Raw genomic sequence first — 16,841 nt, forward strand, 5'->3', positions numbered from 1 at the left:
TTGCAAAGCTTGCTCCTTTTTAGTGCAAAACTGGCAAGGGGGGACGTCTCTTGAAAGAGACAGCATACCCGTGAGAGACAACTTCCAGCACCCATGCGTCTGAAGTGGTCTTTAACCAGACCAGGGTGAACTGTAAAAGTTGGCCTCCCACCCTGGGGTCACCCAGGGAGAGGCCCGTTCCGTTATGCGACAGGCTTGTCTTGTTTGGAAGCAGGCTGACGGGTTGCCCAGGATTGTTTAGCCTTGGGCTTTGTGGTTTTGGGAGCACAAGACAGTCTCGGGTATGCCTGACCTTTTGCTTTCCCTTGAGGCTGAAAGGAACAAAAAGTGATACCTTTTACCTTCTGTGCAGGATTAGTATTTGGGAGAAAAGCAGTCTAAGTAGCTGCTCAGACACAATTTTATTTAGGTCTTCCCCAAACAAAATGTCCCCAGTAAAGGTCTTTTTGGAGTCTAGGTCCACTTTCCATTACCTCAACCAGATATATTTGTAGGATTTGTTTAATAGCAACCACTAAAGCAGGGACATCAACCTGCAAGGGAGAATCCTCATCAGTAACACAGGATTCAGTGTCTGACAGGACTGTATGCTCCCCCTCCTCTTCAGATGAAACATCAGAGAGGTATGTGGACTGTGAGGAGGAAGCAGCCCGCTTAGATGACCCACAGGCACAGGAGTGACCTGGGGTGGTTATCTGTATAACCAAGGACTGATTTAATTGTTGCAGCTGGTTAGATAAATTTTCCGCCCAAGGCGGATTATCCATATGGACAATATGTGGCTGTAGTGGTACAGGTGGTCCCATAGGGGGCGTAAAAAGTTTTACCTGAGTATCCAGTAGGTTAGTGAACACAACCCAGGGTGGCTGCCTCCTGAGTAGACCCAGGAGCTGCAACTGATTTAGGAGGTGTATGACACATAGTGCATAAACCATCATACAAAACTTCCCCTTCTGGTAAATCCCTGGAGCAAAATGCAGGAGCTTCCACTGGTTTACTGCCCTTTCTGTTTAGACATAATGTAAATATGCAACAACAGAGCGACTTAGTACGATATAGACAGACTAAGTACAGTACCTGCAAATAAATCCAGTATTATGTGACTGAGTACAGTGGAATATGCGTATTGGATAAATACTATGACGCACTATATTAGCAGACCCAGACGTACCTAGCCTCTTGGGGTACAGAATATAGAGACAGTTATATCTGGGAAACACTGAAAGTGAAACCACACAGCAGATACAGGCACACACAGTCACAGGCAATGCAGAAATTATTAAACAATAAGCTGCACTGGACTAGAATGAATATATATATATATATATACACACACAGCGCGGTCCTAGAAGGTATACATTAGAATATTCGTACAGTATATTGTATTCTATAACAGGTACACATTTTCTTAACTAACGTCTGTATAAAGACATGTAGAATACTCAAGTGTTTGTCACATCGCGCCACCTCCCCTCTGCTGGACTTCCACCCCGGGTACTGTGAGTCTTATTAAATGGGGTGAGAGTACACCCGACCGATACTCAGACGCCCCGGTGGCCTAGTGGGATCCCTGCTCGGAGACCATGTCCACGCCAGCGCCGCGATCTGTCTCCCTAGGTCGCGGACGGAACACGATTTAATGGTCCCATCTGGGGAACCCTTTTACCTCCTCCATGTCGCAGCCACGCGAACCAAGAGAGTGTCTGCGACCATGTGCCTATGCTGGGGCATCTCCACTGCAAGTACCCAGGAACTAAGCCGCCGGAGTATGCAACGCCGCTTGGGAGGAGATGGAGCTGCAGCGCTGAAGTGTCATCCTGACATACAGCGCTGACAGGCCGGCGAAGAAATCTTCTTAGCAAGCTTTTTCAGGGCAGCGCAGTGCAGCCCTCCTGTTAGGTGACCTGCTACTGCAGGCACCAACTCGAAACTGAGCTCCAGTGCCAGGAGGCGGGGTTTATAGGAGGCCCCAATGCATCCTGGGACAGCCTAAAGCTTTAGCCTGTTGGTGCCTCTGGATCAAGATCTACTCTACACCCCATGTTTTCCCTGTGGAAACCAATGTAACCTGCTGCAGAAAACATAGTACATATCACAACGTCTGTATACAGCTTGCGATGCCGATGCGCGCTTCCGCAGGGTCGGTATCGCAGGAAAAAATAGACTCTGCAGGCAGCTCAATTTTTACTAGAAAATTGAACATCGAGTACATATCGGTACGTGTGTACAGTACTGACCGATAAAAGCCTGTGATACCGATGTCATCATAGCCTATCTTCTCTGTCATAGCAAAATCTCCTGAAGCAGTGGCATGTGAGAGAATGAATACCTCTGCATCAGCCACTCCTTTGTCCAGCAAGAGCAAATGCGTCTCCTCTTCCTGTCTCTCTCCCCTCTCAGTAAATGCTACAGCCTGAGCATATAATACTTGGACTTGGTACTGGAAGGGATCCATCATCAGCGTAGAAACACTTTGTTTAGACAAGTAAAAAAAAAAAGCAAAGCAAAGTACCCTATCAATGTAAAGCATTCAGCAGGTAAACCTAACCAAACTAGCCACAGAGCATAAATTCACAGATATAAAATGGCAGCGGTATTTATCCCCTTATAAAGTGATGCCCACCCCCCTGAAATACAAGCCCAGTATTTAAATGAGTTATTCTAATATAGTCAAAAATGGACCATAGCCAAAATCGCACTGTCAGTATTGGTGGTCCTGGGCTCCGGGGAGTTCAAGGGAAATCGCAAAGTGTAAATCGACTATAGCCAATGTGTAGGCCCCTTATGGGGGGAATCCAATTGCAGGCAGTCCACAAAGGACGGGGTCCAAAATTGTGCGAATTTGGGGAGCGTGTGAGGTGGTGCGACATGCGGTGCCTTGACCGGCATTTTAGCACAGTTGCAATGACAGCTTGTACCCTTTGACCACAACTGGTTTCCCACCTTAAGCTGGCCATACACCTAAAGATTTATTGTCAAAAGAATTGACCATTCGCTCCCAAACACTAAAAAACAGACAAAAATGGTCAGACATATTGGTTATATCCATTTGATTTAACCAATTATTCTGAAGGATCATTTTTGCCAGTTTTCCAGCATTTCGGAGCTTATGGTCAATTGTCATTTGCTCTCATCCATCACCAGATTTTCATTCCAACCAGCCAGAGTGGACAGATAAATCTTTAGGTGTATGGGCTTTAGTCTGCAACATGTAGCATCAAGAGAAGATAAGAGGGTCATTAAGGGGTTAATTTGGTTCTAAAGAGCACATGAATATGCTTTGGGCTGGATGTCAGATCATTGTTCCAGTTATTGGAATAACAGGGTTCTCTCTCTGAGACCCCTCATCCTCCATAGGCAATGTATCACTTCAAGCACAAAGCAAACGCGGAATAAAGAAGCTGGTTAGTGTGGTGGCACTGCACAGACCGTACATCCCATCAGCATACAGTAGTATTTGCCTGTTTCTAGGAGGCTGCTGTGTGTGCTGGCTGATAGCATGTGAATGAGTGAGTGTTCTCCTCTGCTCCTGTGATCAGGGTGTATCTAGGCACTCCTGGGATATTCCTATCTGCACTACATAGGCGCCCTGACAGGGATATGTATACATGTGGATTAATGTGCCAAGTGTTACTTGTGGAGTAGAGACTAGATGTGCTGGCACCACAAATGACACATTTTTCCTTTGTACTAGATACTTTAGAATAAGAGTGTTAGTACTTAGCACTAAATGTAAAATCACAATTACCGCCAATCAATGTTACACTTGTATTTATTAATGGTACAAAAGAAAAACATGATCAAAGCTTCTGCATGTTGCTCTTCATGCGTGTGCCAGGAGTTCCTTACCGGAGAACTGCAATATAGTACAGATAAAAAAAAGAATCTTAAAAGCATGAATCGCTTTTGTTATATTAATGCTGTTTTTGTCAGACATCTGCTGAGAAGTGTTATTGACAGGCCATGTTTTCTTATCTGTAGTGCGGAATGTGACATGACACTGATCAGTACAATATCCAGTCATTCATCAGCATCTAATTATATTATTACATTAAGCTGTGAAACCTGAGGTAGCTCTTTATTGGAACTGCCATTATATTGTAGCATGTATTCCCACCAGTTATCTATTATCACTAGGACAGGGCAGATGCAGAACTCAGACATTGTGCATAGGGAAGGGAAAATGATCACAATATTTGCTCCTTGATCTGTGATTTCTATAAGTGGTTCAGATGTATTAAGCCTGGAGAAGGCATAAAGAAGAGATAAATGCAAGGTGATAACGCACCAGCCAATCATTACAAATTTGATGACAGGAGCTGATTGGCTGATGCGTTATCACCTTGCACTTATCACGGCTTTATGCCTTCTCCAGGCTTAATACATCTGCCTCAGTGTGTGTCCTGTGTACTAAGGTGCTCAAGCCATGAGGAACATTGAATAGACACACGACACTGGTAAAGCTGCAGACCATTGCTACCCTATGCAGTTTACACTTTATTGTCTAGCAAATAGTAGTTAGAAGCTATAGAGAACCTGTCATTACATGGCCACACAGACGACATTAGAGAATCAGTGTGGCCATATTTTATGACACTGCCAGCTTATTCCTTTGCTTGGATGGAGAGCAGTATGAGAGGAGATAATGAGCGCTGTTATTTGTATTCATGCTGAAGGCCACCATCATGTCAGGCAGCACGCTGAGTCTGAATCATGACAACTCACAGCCTCGTGGGCAGCTGGGCCGGCAAGCAAGTTTCCAAGAAAAGGTTGTCAGGCCACATTACAGCCAGAGCACCCGCAGCAACACATTACCCTCTGATGTAGGGAGAAAGTCTGTAGCCATGAGGAAAATGAAACAAGAAATGAAAGAGATTATGTCACCAACTCCTGTGGAGTTACACAAGGTCAGTACCATGTGACCCCCCGCTTCCCCTCCCCCCCTCCTGCCCCTCCTCTCATACTTCTTGTCTGTAGTGTGCACTGTGGAAATATTGGGGGTTTGTCAAACTAAATCAAATTGTATCTGGGGTAAAACGTCTATACAATCTTGTAGAAAACAAGACCTGACCACTTTATTCTGTAGCCATATTAAAGGATTATATAATCTGTATCAGTGGAGGACTCTCATTAAATAATCCTTATGAAGTATACAAATGTAAGCAGGCTGATGCTAATCACTATACACCTGCATTGCTAGGGTTACTAATGTATCGCTTTAGTTGGAAAGTAGTTTATGTGCACTGCTCCCATTGTGCAGGGTTGAACCAATGCTTTATAGTCTTAAAACTATAAATTATATTTTAAAGTGTAAAATAAACTGTCAGACACTGTTTACCAAGACTGAACGGTCTAAATATTTCTATGGATTATATATTTTTATGTACAGATTTAGGGCTCCTTACATTTGCAATAGCAGACTTGTCGCTGCCACCAGGGGTACAATAGTTACCTGCCTGGCGAGGTGCAACGGAGTCCCAATCGTCTTCACTGCGGACAAAGGGTAAATGTGAAATGGGAATAGCTTTTCAACCTGGCGTGGATTCTGCAAAGCCCGATGGCTCTGCGGAGTCTCTTATCAGTGTATTGTTAGCAACAGACAGCCACTTGATAAATATAGTTTGTCCACCGCCACTGTAAATATATATGGGGACAGCGGGAATTGATTAATGACAGAGAAATGAACCTTTTGATAAATGGCCCAAAATACAGAAAAGTCTGTTTTTGCCTAAAAACATTGGCTTTTCGCTGCTTAGTGGTGTCATCAACCTGGCAAATTCTACAGTATGTTTCCTATTTAAAGGAAATGCTTCGGAATGTTGTTTTTTTTGTTTTTTTTAATCCTGGAATATTTGTCTCCTAAAGGTCTCCTTATTTAAAGACTCTGACAGAGAGGACTTTGGATTTAGTGTAGCGGACGGCTTGCTGGAAAAGGGTGTGTATGTGAAGAACATTCGGCCTAATGGACCAGGAGATATAGGGGGACTTAAGCCATTTGACCGGCTCCTTCAGGTAATGGTACTTTCCAGACATAAACACCACTGTGTAAGTTTGTTATTTAGCGTGGGATATGGAAAACGGTAGTATGCTGCAGTATGTGCCCAGACCTTGAGTAAGTCTGGTGAGAGGTAAATAGGAGACAAAGAATCGCCCTTTATACCCCATGTCTATTTTATATTACAGTAACCAGCAGTCCTCTCGCTGCTCCAAGACACTATCCTCTGCCTCTTCAAGCATGGGGCTAACCTACACACCGGCAAACTTTAATTACATATGCATTTTGAAAATGAATATATTATTTATTGACATTATCTGGTCATACAACGTATTTATTGTTGCTGTGTGTCCCTTTACATGGACACATACAAGCTACAGACAAGTTATTGTTTTGGGGTTTTTTCAATTACTGGTGTAATATGATTTTTCAGGGTGTGGTATGATAGGTCAAGTTATGTCAACAACCATCAAGGTTGACATGGCAGCATGTTGACCGTGACTATGTTGACATTCATCAGTAGCATGTATCAGAACAACTTCATATTAGTATTGGCCATCAAGGACACATACTTACATGTTCCAATCAAGGAGGGACACCTGTCGCTTCTCAGGCTTGCTGTTCAGTTCCATCTTTTAAGGTTTGGACCTGTCCACAGCTGTATCCTCTAGTATGATAGTTATGGTAGTCCTGAACAGGACTGGCTGGTGCGTGTGTGATAATCATCCTTGTCTGATAATAAAGCCATACTCTGAGAAATGCCTCGACCATGGAATTTCATGAAACCCAACCGGACTCATTTCCAACTGATGATCAACCTGGGACATTGGTCCGACACCCGCCTGCAGAGGGTGTTCCTAGTGGAGGCAGTGACCCTGGTTACTAGGACAAAGTCACTTTAATCCCACATGCAAGTGTTGGCTCAGCCATGCATAAATGTCCTTGGAAAGATGGTGTCTACCTTGGAGGCAGAGAAATTCTTGCATTTTCGTTCCAGATCAATTTGATTCAGCTCTTCAGACTGTCCCCAGGGCTAGCCTTTCAATTCACTGGCGGCTTAGAAGTAATAATCTCAAGAGGAGATGCCCATTAATCTGGAAATAGATGATAGTGAAGAAGTATGCCATTTCTCTTCTTTCCAGACTGTGTGGGTCTGTGGAATCCTGGGGGTTTAACCACTTGATACATTTTCTGGAGCTCAAACTAGTTGTCAAAAACCAGTTCTTACGATGAGGGCCATGAGGATCAAGTGAGACTACCATATTTGTGTACAGATGTGTTCTTATACACCTTTCCTTCATTGTGCTACTTTTGGAATTACCATATGTTTTGGAAGATCAGGGGTCGGATGTAATGGCTTGCGAGACGGTCGGAGCTTCGAGACTCCTGACAAACTCGTACTTTTTTTTAAAGCAGCAAACGTTTACAAGGCAAAAACAACCAGGTTTTGCCTTGTAAAGTCTCGCAAGCCATTAAATCCAGCCCCTGGTGTTTGGCACATGGGATTTTTTTCGTTTATTTGGGCCAGTTGCTGCTGTCTCAGCAGAGCTGTCTTGCTGGGGTTTTAATCCTCAGCTCTCAGCTGTTTTCTTTGCATACGTTTGCCTTTCTGATCTGAAGGATCTTGGGGAATTGGTCAGGCCTTCAGCCAGGTCTACAGACTATTGTGCAAAGCTTCTAAAGCTATGTACACACTATTTCTCTGACGTCCTAAGTGGATGCTGGGGACTCCGTCAGGACCATGGGGATTAGCGGCTCCGCAGGAGACAGGGCACAAAACTAAAGCTTTAGGATCAGGTGGTGTGTACTGGCTCCTCCCCCTATGACCCTCCTCCAAGCCTTAGTTAGGTTTTTGTGCCCGTCCGAGCAGGGTGCAATCTAGGTGGCTCTCTTAAGGAGCTGCTTAGAAAAAGTTTTTAGGTTTCTTATTTTCAGTGAGTCCTGCTGGCAACAGGCTCACTGCATCGAGGGACTTAGGGGAGAGAAGTTCAACTCACCTGCGTGCAGGATGGATTGGCTTCTTAGGCTACTGGACACCATTAGCTCCAGAGGGAGTCGGAACACAGATCTCACCCTGGGGTTCGTCCCGGAGCCGCGCCGCCGACCCCCCTTGCAGATGCTGAAGATTGAAGGTCCAGAAACCGGCGGCAGAAGGCTTTTCAGTCTTCATGAAGGTAGCGCACAGCACTGCAGCTGTGCGCCATTGTTGTCACACACTTCACACCAACGGTCACGGAGGGTGCAGGGCGTTGCTGGGGGCGCCCTGGGCAGCAATGTATAATACCTTATTCTGGCTAAAAATACATCACATATAGCCCCTGGAGGCTATATGGATGTATTTAACCCCTGCCAGGTCTCAGAAAAACGGGAGAAGAAGCCCGCCGAAAAGGGGGCGGGGCCTATTCTCCTCAGCACACAGCGCCATTTTCCCTCACAGAAATGCTGGTGGGAAGGCTCCCAGGCTCTCCCCTGCACTGCACTACAGAAACAGGGTTAAAACAGAGAGGGGGGGCACTTATTTGGCGATATGTATATATATATTAAAATGCTATAAGGGAAAAACACTTATATAAAGGTTGTCCCTGTATAATATAGCGTTTTTGGTGTGTGCTGGCAAACTCTCCCTCTGTCTCCCCAAAGGGCTAGTGGGGTCCTGTCCTCTATCAGAGCATTCCCTGTGTGTGTGCTGTGTGTCGGTACTTGTGTGTCGACATGTATGAGGTCGATATTGGTGAGGAGGCGGAGCAATTGCCGGTAATGGTGATGTCACTCTCTAGGGAGTCGACACCGGAATGGATGGCTTATTTAAGGAATTACGTGATAATGTCAACACGCTGCAAGGTCGGTTGACGACATGAGACGGCCGACAAACCAATTAGTACCTGTCCAGGCGTCTAAAACACCGTCAGGGGCGTTAAAACGTCCTTTTTACCTCAGTCGGTCAACACTGACTCCAGTGTCGACGGTGAAGAAACAAACGTATTTTCCTTTAGGGCCACACGTTACTTGTTAAGGGCAATGAAGGAGATGTTACATATTTCTGATACTACAAGTACCACAAAAAAGGGTATTATGTGGAGTGTGAAAAAACTACATGTGGTTTTTCCTGAATCAGATAAATTAAATGAAGTGTGTGATGATGCGTGGGTTTCCCCCGATAGAAAATTATTGGCGGTATACCCTTTCCCGCCAGAAGTTATGGCGCGTTGGGAAACACACCTTAGGGTGGATAAGGCGCTCACACGCTTATAAAAACAAGTGGCGTTACCGTCTCCAGATACGGACGCCCTCAAGGAGCCAACTGATAGGAGGTTGGAAAATATCCTAAAAAGTATATACACACATACTGGTGTTATACTGCGACCAGCGATCGCCTCAGCCTGGATGGGCAGCGCTGGGGTGGCTTGGTCGGATTCCCTGACTGGAAATATTGATACCCTTGACAGGGACAGTATTTTATTGACTATAGAGCATTTAAAAGATGCATTTCTATATATGCGAAACTCTGGCATCAAGAGTAAGTGCGATGTCCATATCTGCCAGACGATGTTTATGGACACGACAGTGGTCAGGTGATGCAGATTCCAAACGGCACATGGAAGTATTGCCGTATAAAGGGGAGGAGTTATTTGGGGTCGGTCCATCGGACCTGGTGGCCACGGCAACAGCTAGAAAATCCACCTTTTTTACCCCAAGTCACATCTCAGCAGAAAAAGACAGTCTTTTCAGCCTCAGTCCTTTCGTCCCCATAATATCTGCCCAGGGATAGAGGTAAGGGAAGAAGACTGCAGCAGGCAGCCCATTCCCAGGAACAGAAGCCTTCCACCGCTTCTGCCAAGTCCTCAGCATGACGCTGGGGCCGTACAAACAGGTGCGGTGGGGGGTCGTCTCAAGAGTTTCAGCACGCAGTGGGCTCACTCGCAAGTGGACCCCTGGATCCTACAAGTAGTATCCCAGGGGTACAGATTGGAAATTCGAGACGTCTCCCCCTCGCAAGTTCCTGAAGTTTGCTTTACCAACGTCTACCTCCGACAGGGAGGCAGTATTGGAAACAATTCACAAGCTGTATTCCCAGCAGGTGATAATCAAAGTACCCCTCCTACAACAAGTAAAGGGGTATTATTCCACACTATATTGTGGTACTGAAGCCAGACGGCTCGGTGAGACCTATTCTAAATGGAGTCACTCAGAGCAGTGATAGCGAACCAGGAAGAAGGGGACTATATGGTGTCCCTGGACATCAAGGATGCTTACCTCCATGTCCAAATTTGCCCTTCTCACAAAGGGTACCTCAGGTTCGTGGTACAAAACTGTCACTATCAGTTTCAGACGCTGCCGTTTGGATTGTCCACGGCACCCCGGGTCTTTACCAAGGTAATGGCCGAAATGATGATTCTTCTTCAAAGAAAAGGCGTCTTAATTATCCCTTACTTGGACGATCTCCTGATAAGGGCAAGGTCCAGAGAACAGTTGGGGGTCTGAGTAGCACTATCTCAAGTAGTTCTACGACAGCACGGGTGGATTCTAAATATTCCAAAATCGCAGCTGTCTCCGACGACACGTCTGCTGTCCCTAGGGATGATTCTGGACACAGTCCAGAAAAAGGTGTTTCTCCCGTAGGAGAAAGCCAGGGAGTTATCCGAGCTAGTCAGGAACCTCCAAAAACCAGGAAAAGTGTCAGTGCATCATTGCACAAGGGTCCTGGGAAAAATGGTGGCTTCTTACGAAGCGATTCCATTCGGCAGATTTCACGCAAGAACTTTTCAGTGGGATCTGCTGGACAAATGGTCCGGATCGCATCTTCAGATGCATCAGCGGATAACCCTGTCTCCAAGGACAAGGGTGTCTCTTCTGTGGTGGCTGCAGAGTGCTCATCTACTAAAGGGCCACAGTTATGCATTCAGGACTGGGTCCTGGTGACCACGGATTCCAGCTTGAAAGGCTGGGGAGCAGTCACACAGGGAAAAAATTTCCAGGGAGTGTGATCAAGTCTGGGGACTTCTCTCTGCATAAATATACTGGAGCAAAGAGCAATTTACAATGCTCTAAGCTTAGCAAGACCTCTGCTTCAAGGTCAGCCGGTATTGATCCAGTGGGACAACATCACGGCAGTCGCCCACGTAAACAGACAGGGCGGCACAAGAAGCAGGAGGACAATGGCAGAAACTGCAAGGATTCTTCGCTGGGCGGAAAATCATGTGATAGCACTGTCAGCAGTTTTCATTCCGGGAGTGGACAACTGGGAAGCAGACTTCCTCAGCACGACCTCCACCCGGGAGAGTGGGGACTTCATCGAGAAGTTTTTTCCACATGATTGTGCACCGTTGGGAAAGACCAAAGGTGGACATGATGGCGTCCCGCCTGAACAAAAAACTGGACAGGTATTGCGCCAGGACAAGAGACCCTCAGGCAATAGCTGTGGACGTTCTGGTAACACCAGGGGTGTACCAGTCGGTGTTTGTGTTCCCTCCTCTGCTTCTCATACCAAAGGTACTGAGAATTATAAGACGTAGAGGAGTAAGAACTATACTCGTGGCTCCGGATGGGCCAAGAAGGACTTGGTACCCGGAACTTCAAGAGATGCTCACAGAGGACTCAGGGCCTCTGCCGATAAGAAGGGACTTGTTTCAGCAAGTACCATGTCTGTTCCAAGACTTACCGCGGCTGCGTTTGACGGCATGGCGGTTGAACGCCGGATCCTAAGGGAAAAAGGCATTCCGGAAGAGGTCATTCCTACCCTGGTCAAAGCCAGGAAGGAGGTGACCGCACAACATTATCACCACATGTGGCGAAAATATGTTGCGTGGTGTGAGGCCAGGAAGGCCCCACGAAGAAATTTCAACTCGGTCGATTCCTGCATTTCCTGCAAACAGCAGTGTCTATGGGCCTCAAATTGGGGTCCATTAAGGTTCAAATTTCGGCCCTGTCGATTTTCTTCCAGAAAGAATTGGCTTCAGTTCCTGAAGTCCAGAAATTTGACAAGGGAGTACTGCATATACAACCCCCTTTTGTGCCTCCTGTGGCACTGTGGGATCTCAACGTAGTCCTGGGATTCCTCAAATCACGTTGGTTTAAACCACTCAAATCTGTGGATTTGAAATATCTCACATGGAAAGTGACCATGATGTTGGCCCTGGCCTCGGCCAGGCGAGTGTCAGAATTGGCGGCTTTGTCTCACAAAAGCCCATATCTGATTGTCCATTCGGACAGGGCAGAGCTGCGGACTCGTCCCCAGTTTCTCCCTAAGTTGGTGTCAGCGTTTCATCTGAACCAGCTTATTGTGGTACCTGCGGCTACTAGAGACTTGGAGGACTCCAAGTTGCTAGATGTTGTCAGGGCCCTGAAAATATAGATTTCCAGGACGGCTGGAGTCAGGAAAACTGACTTGCTGTTATCCTGTATGCACCCAAAAAACTGGGTGCTCTTGCTTCTAAGCAGACGATTGCTAGTTGAATGTGTAGTATAATTCAGCTTGCACATTCTGTGGCAGGACTGCCACAGCCAAAATATATAAATGCCCATTCCACAAGGAAGGTGGGCTCATCTTGGGCGACTGCCCGAGGGGTCTCGGCTTTACAACTTTGCCGAGCTGCTACTTGGTCAGGGGCACACCCTGGCTGAGGAGGACCTGGAGTTCTCTCACTCGGTGCTGCAGAGTCATCCGCACTCTCCCGCCCGTTTGGGAGCTTTGGTATAATCCCCATGGTCCTGACGGAGTCCCCAGCATCCACTTAGGACGTCAGAGAAAATAAGATTTTACTTACCGATAAATCTATTTCTCATAGTCCGTAGTGGATGCTGGGCGCCCATCCCAAGTGCGGATTGTCTGCAATACTTGTACATAGTTGTTGTTACAAAAAAAAAAAATCGGGTTGTTATTGTTGTGAGCCGTCTGTTCAGAGGCTCCTACGTTTGTCATACTGTTAACTGGGTTCAGATCACAAGTTATGCGGTGTGATTGGTGTGGCTGGTATGAGTCTTACCCGGGATTCAATATCCTTCCTTATTGTGTACGCTCGTCCGGGCACAGTATCCTAACTGAGGCTTGGAGGAGGGTCATAGGGGGAGGAGCCAGTACACACCACCTGATCCTAAAGCTTTAGTTTTGTGCCCTGTCTCCTGCGGAGCCGCTAATCCCCATGGTCCTGACGGAGTCCCCAGCATCCACTACGGACTACGAGAAATAGATTTATCGGTAAGTAAAATCTTATTTTAATTATTTTTAACATATTTAATTATCGGGCTGATAATTGTATATTATATATGAAGGAGCATTAGCCTATATAGAGCTGCACACATGATCCAGTTCAAGTGTACATAGGAAAGTACAATTTCTAGCTCAGTGTGTTTCGGTGCACACCAGTCTGATAAACACTGTGACACCAGTTACATAGTGTGTACCTAGCTATAAAGTATAGATGAAGTCTAGAATTGTACAAAGACATATCTTTTTAAATATTGATGAACTCTTTCCAGTACCCATTTCTAAGAATATCTTTAAAAAACAAAACTTTTTTCTTTTTTTTGCCAATAACTGATGTCTTTGGATTTGGCCTATTGTCTTTAATCTTGAATGTGATAGCTAAAGGTAGAAGGAACAGGTTGTCAGTTGTATTTTCTTTCTGGATTATAATGTAGCTTCTTAATAAAAACTATTGATCAAAAAAATAATAATATTTACACCTCTGCAGTAACAAATAGTTTGATCTCCCACTTAAGACTTTTATATCAGAGAGTAATCTGTCTCCAGATAGAAGAGCCCCTTTCACAGTAACTAAGCTGCTTTTCTACCTGAGGTTTTGCTTCCAAGTTCCTTCGCTAAAGGGATTTATTGGTCATTGCTGCTGTCATAGACCTTGCTGTAAAGTCTGTGTACAGTGATCCTTCACACAGGAATTCTGTTCCTATTTGCCCAATTTCTGCACTTCTGTACATACTACCTGTCTTCTCTTGTATATTCATATGGATGGTCACTCTCCATAATCTGAGGGGTCTGACCACTGAAGGCCAGGGCAATACCATACACGTGGTTCCTAAAGAAATCTGAAAAAAAAAAATTCTATTTATGGCACACATGCTAGATATAACTGTATCTATCTCAGCGACCAAATTCCATTTTCACACTTTCTTACCACCTCTGCCTGTTCTTTAAGGAATACATCCATTGCTACTGTGCCTGATGTACTGGGAAGACTAGGTTACTGTTCTGGGTGTGCCACAGCAATCACAGACTTGCATACAGTGTGTGTGTGTTTGGGAGACATTTTGCCATTGTGAAGTTTAAACATTGTAGCAGTTTCCTTAATTTCTGAGTCTTCTAGAATCCACACATAACCCCATTCTGACTGGGAACAGCCATATTCCATACTCATTTGGGATCTTAAGCCTTATTCCTTGCCTAGCATAGCGATCAGCCTTTGTAATAAAGGATTCTTTTATCCAAACTGTAAGACCTTGTCACTTTCAAGAAGTGGATTCTTTTCCCTTGGTTTAATAACTGAGGGGGGGGGGGGGGGGGGGGGGGTCTGTTAAATATTCTAAAGTGGACATGTGGAGAAGCTACTCATAGACATTTTGTAAAATGTCTTAAATTGTTTGTTATGGGCAGTTTCTTCCCTTGTCATCTTTATATGGTTTTGATACATCTCTTTCAGAATCAGTAGCGGAAGGTTTGTCACATGCAGCACAGGTTCTGTTTAGTGATGAGCGGATTCGGTTTAACTCCTGTTCCACTTCCCCCAAGACTACTGTAGTGCACACTCACTATAACTATACCAGAATGGAGAATGCACAATACAAAGCACTCACTTACCTTAGGGCAGTGGTTTCCAACTTTAATTGGGGTGTGAGCTACTTCGTTTGTGTGAAAGTGGGTGTGGCCTCACAAGTGGGTGTGGCCTCACAACTACAAGTAATGCCCCCCCGCGTAGTGCCAGATACACAAATAATGCCCCCCAGCAGTGCCAGATACACAAATAATGCCTCCCAGCAGTGCCAGATACACAAATAATGCCTCCCAGCAGTGCCAGATACACAAATAATGCCCTCCCAGCAGTGCCAGATACAATGCCCCCACCAGTGCCAGATACAGTGCCCCACACAGTGTTAACCCTTGCTGGCTTCTACTACTGCCACCGGTGCTGCTCCTCCTGTATGAGGGATGGAAGGGGAGGAGAGTGCAGCGCGCGCCTCTCCTGTGAAGTCTGGAGAGCGGCTGTGGTGAGGGTGACAGTCTGCAGCGGTGGGTATTTAAAATATGGTGTCGGTAAGTGAGCCAATCAAAACTCGCGGTCCGGCAGCCAATCAGGTGCCACTACTGCCGGTCCACGAGCTCTGATTGGCTGACGGCCGGCACCATATTAAAAATGAAGGGAGGAGTTCCAGTGACTGCCCAAGCCCGTGCGCTCTGTGAGCTACCGAAAATACTACGGCGAGCTACGGGTTGGAGAACACTGCCTTAGGGTTTACCTTGTGTGGGTGGCTTTTGTTTGGTTATGGTTGGAGTATTCTACATATAGATGATGATCTAACAAAATTCAATTCCAAGCACTTTCGTTTTGGAACTGGAAATGCTATTAACCTCTTTAGATTTTGTCCCCGGTCTGGTTTTCCATACCTAGTGCTTTCTTATAATATGATGCACATGCCTGCACAGATCACTGGTGTCCACGTCATGGAAAGCTCTTGTTGTATTTTCCCAACCAGAACCAATCTCAGAGTTAGCAGATCAGTGTTCCCCGGGGTGACCAGGCCACTCGTCATCTTGACTCCACAGTTGGTGTGTTGCAGGAACCTAAAGAGCAAGTAGACCTCTAAACTACAGATACAAAAAAAATAGGATTTTAATACCTACCGGTAAATCCTTTTCTCCTAGTCCGTAGAGGATGCTGGGGACTCCAAAAGGACCATGGGGTATAGACTAGTGATGAGCGGATTCGGTTTTACTCGGTTCTCAAAACCGAATCTTATTGGCTATCCAAAACACGTGACATCCGTGAGCCAATAAGATTCGGTTTTGAGAACCGAGTAAAACCGAATCCGCTCATCTCTAGTATAGACGGTATCCGCAGGAGACATGGGCACACTGTAAGACTTTGAATGGGTGTGAACTGGCTCCTCCCTCTATGCCCCTCCTCCAGACCTCAGTTATAGGAACTGTGCCCAGGTAGACGGACATTTCGAGGAAAAGGATTTTTGTTAACCAAGGATGAGATACATACCAGCTCACACCACAACACACGACATGGCTTTTAAGCAATACCAGTTAACAGCATGAACCAAAAACAGCAACAAGCTGAACATAACCGATACACAACCTCTGTGTAACAGAAGCAATAACTGTCAACGCTACTGCAAAAACAGTCCGCACAGGGACGGGCGCCCAGCATCCTCTACGGACTAGGAGAAAATAGGATTTTACTTACCGGTAAATCTATTTCTCGTAGTCCGTAGTGGATGCTGGGGACTCCGTAAGGACCATGGGGAATAGACGGGCTCCGCAGGAGACAGGGCACTTTAAGAAAGAATTTGGATACTGGTGTGCTCTGGCTCCTCCCTCTATGTCCCTCCTCCAGACCTCAGTTAAAGAAACTGTGCCCAGAAGAGCTGACAGTACAAGGAAAGGATTTTGGAATCCAGGGCAAGACTCATACCAGCAACACCAATCACACCGTATAACTTGTGATAAACTTACCCAGTTAACAGTATGAACAACAATAGAGCATCAGATCAACCCTGATGCAACTATAACATAACCCTTATGTAAGCAATAACTATATACAAGCATTGCAGAAAAAGTCCGCACTTGGGACGGGCGCCCAGCATCCACTACGGACTACGAGAAATA

At 45.8% G+C, this 16,841-nt stretch overlaps 1 protein-coding gene across 18 annotated transcripts in view; it reads left to right on the forward strand.

The window, feature by feature from the left end:
• Positions 1 to 16,841, forward strand: part of GRIP1 (glutamate receptor interacting protein 1) — an 871,453-nt gene that overhangs the window by 837,819 nt on the left and 16,793 nt on the right. For all 18 annotated transcript variants that reach the window (XM_063927530.1, XM_063927526.1, XM_063927521.1 and 15 more), the window contains 2 exons: positions 4,677 to 4,907; positions 5,866 to 6,012. In XM_063927530.1, the coding sequence (XP_063783600.1) occupies positions 4,677 to 4,907; positions 5,866 to 6,012 (378 nt within the window). The remainder of the gene's footprint in view (positions 1 to 4,676; positions 4,908 to 5,865; positions 6,013 to 16,841) is intronic.

Source organism: Pseudophryne corroboree, chromosome 6, assembly GCF_028390025.1.
Source record: "Pseudophryne corroboree isolate aPseCor3 chromosome 6, aPseCor3.hap2, whole genome shotgun sequence".
In the NCBI taxonomy this organism is placed as follows: Eukaryota; Metazoa; Chordata; class Amphibia; order Anura; family Myobatrachidae; genus Pseudophryne; species Pseudophryne corroboree.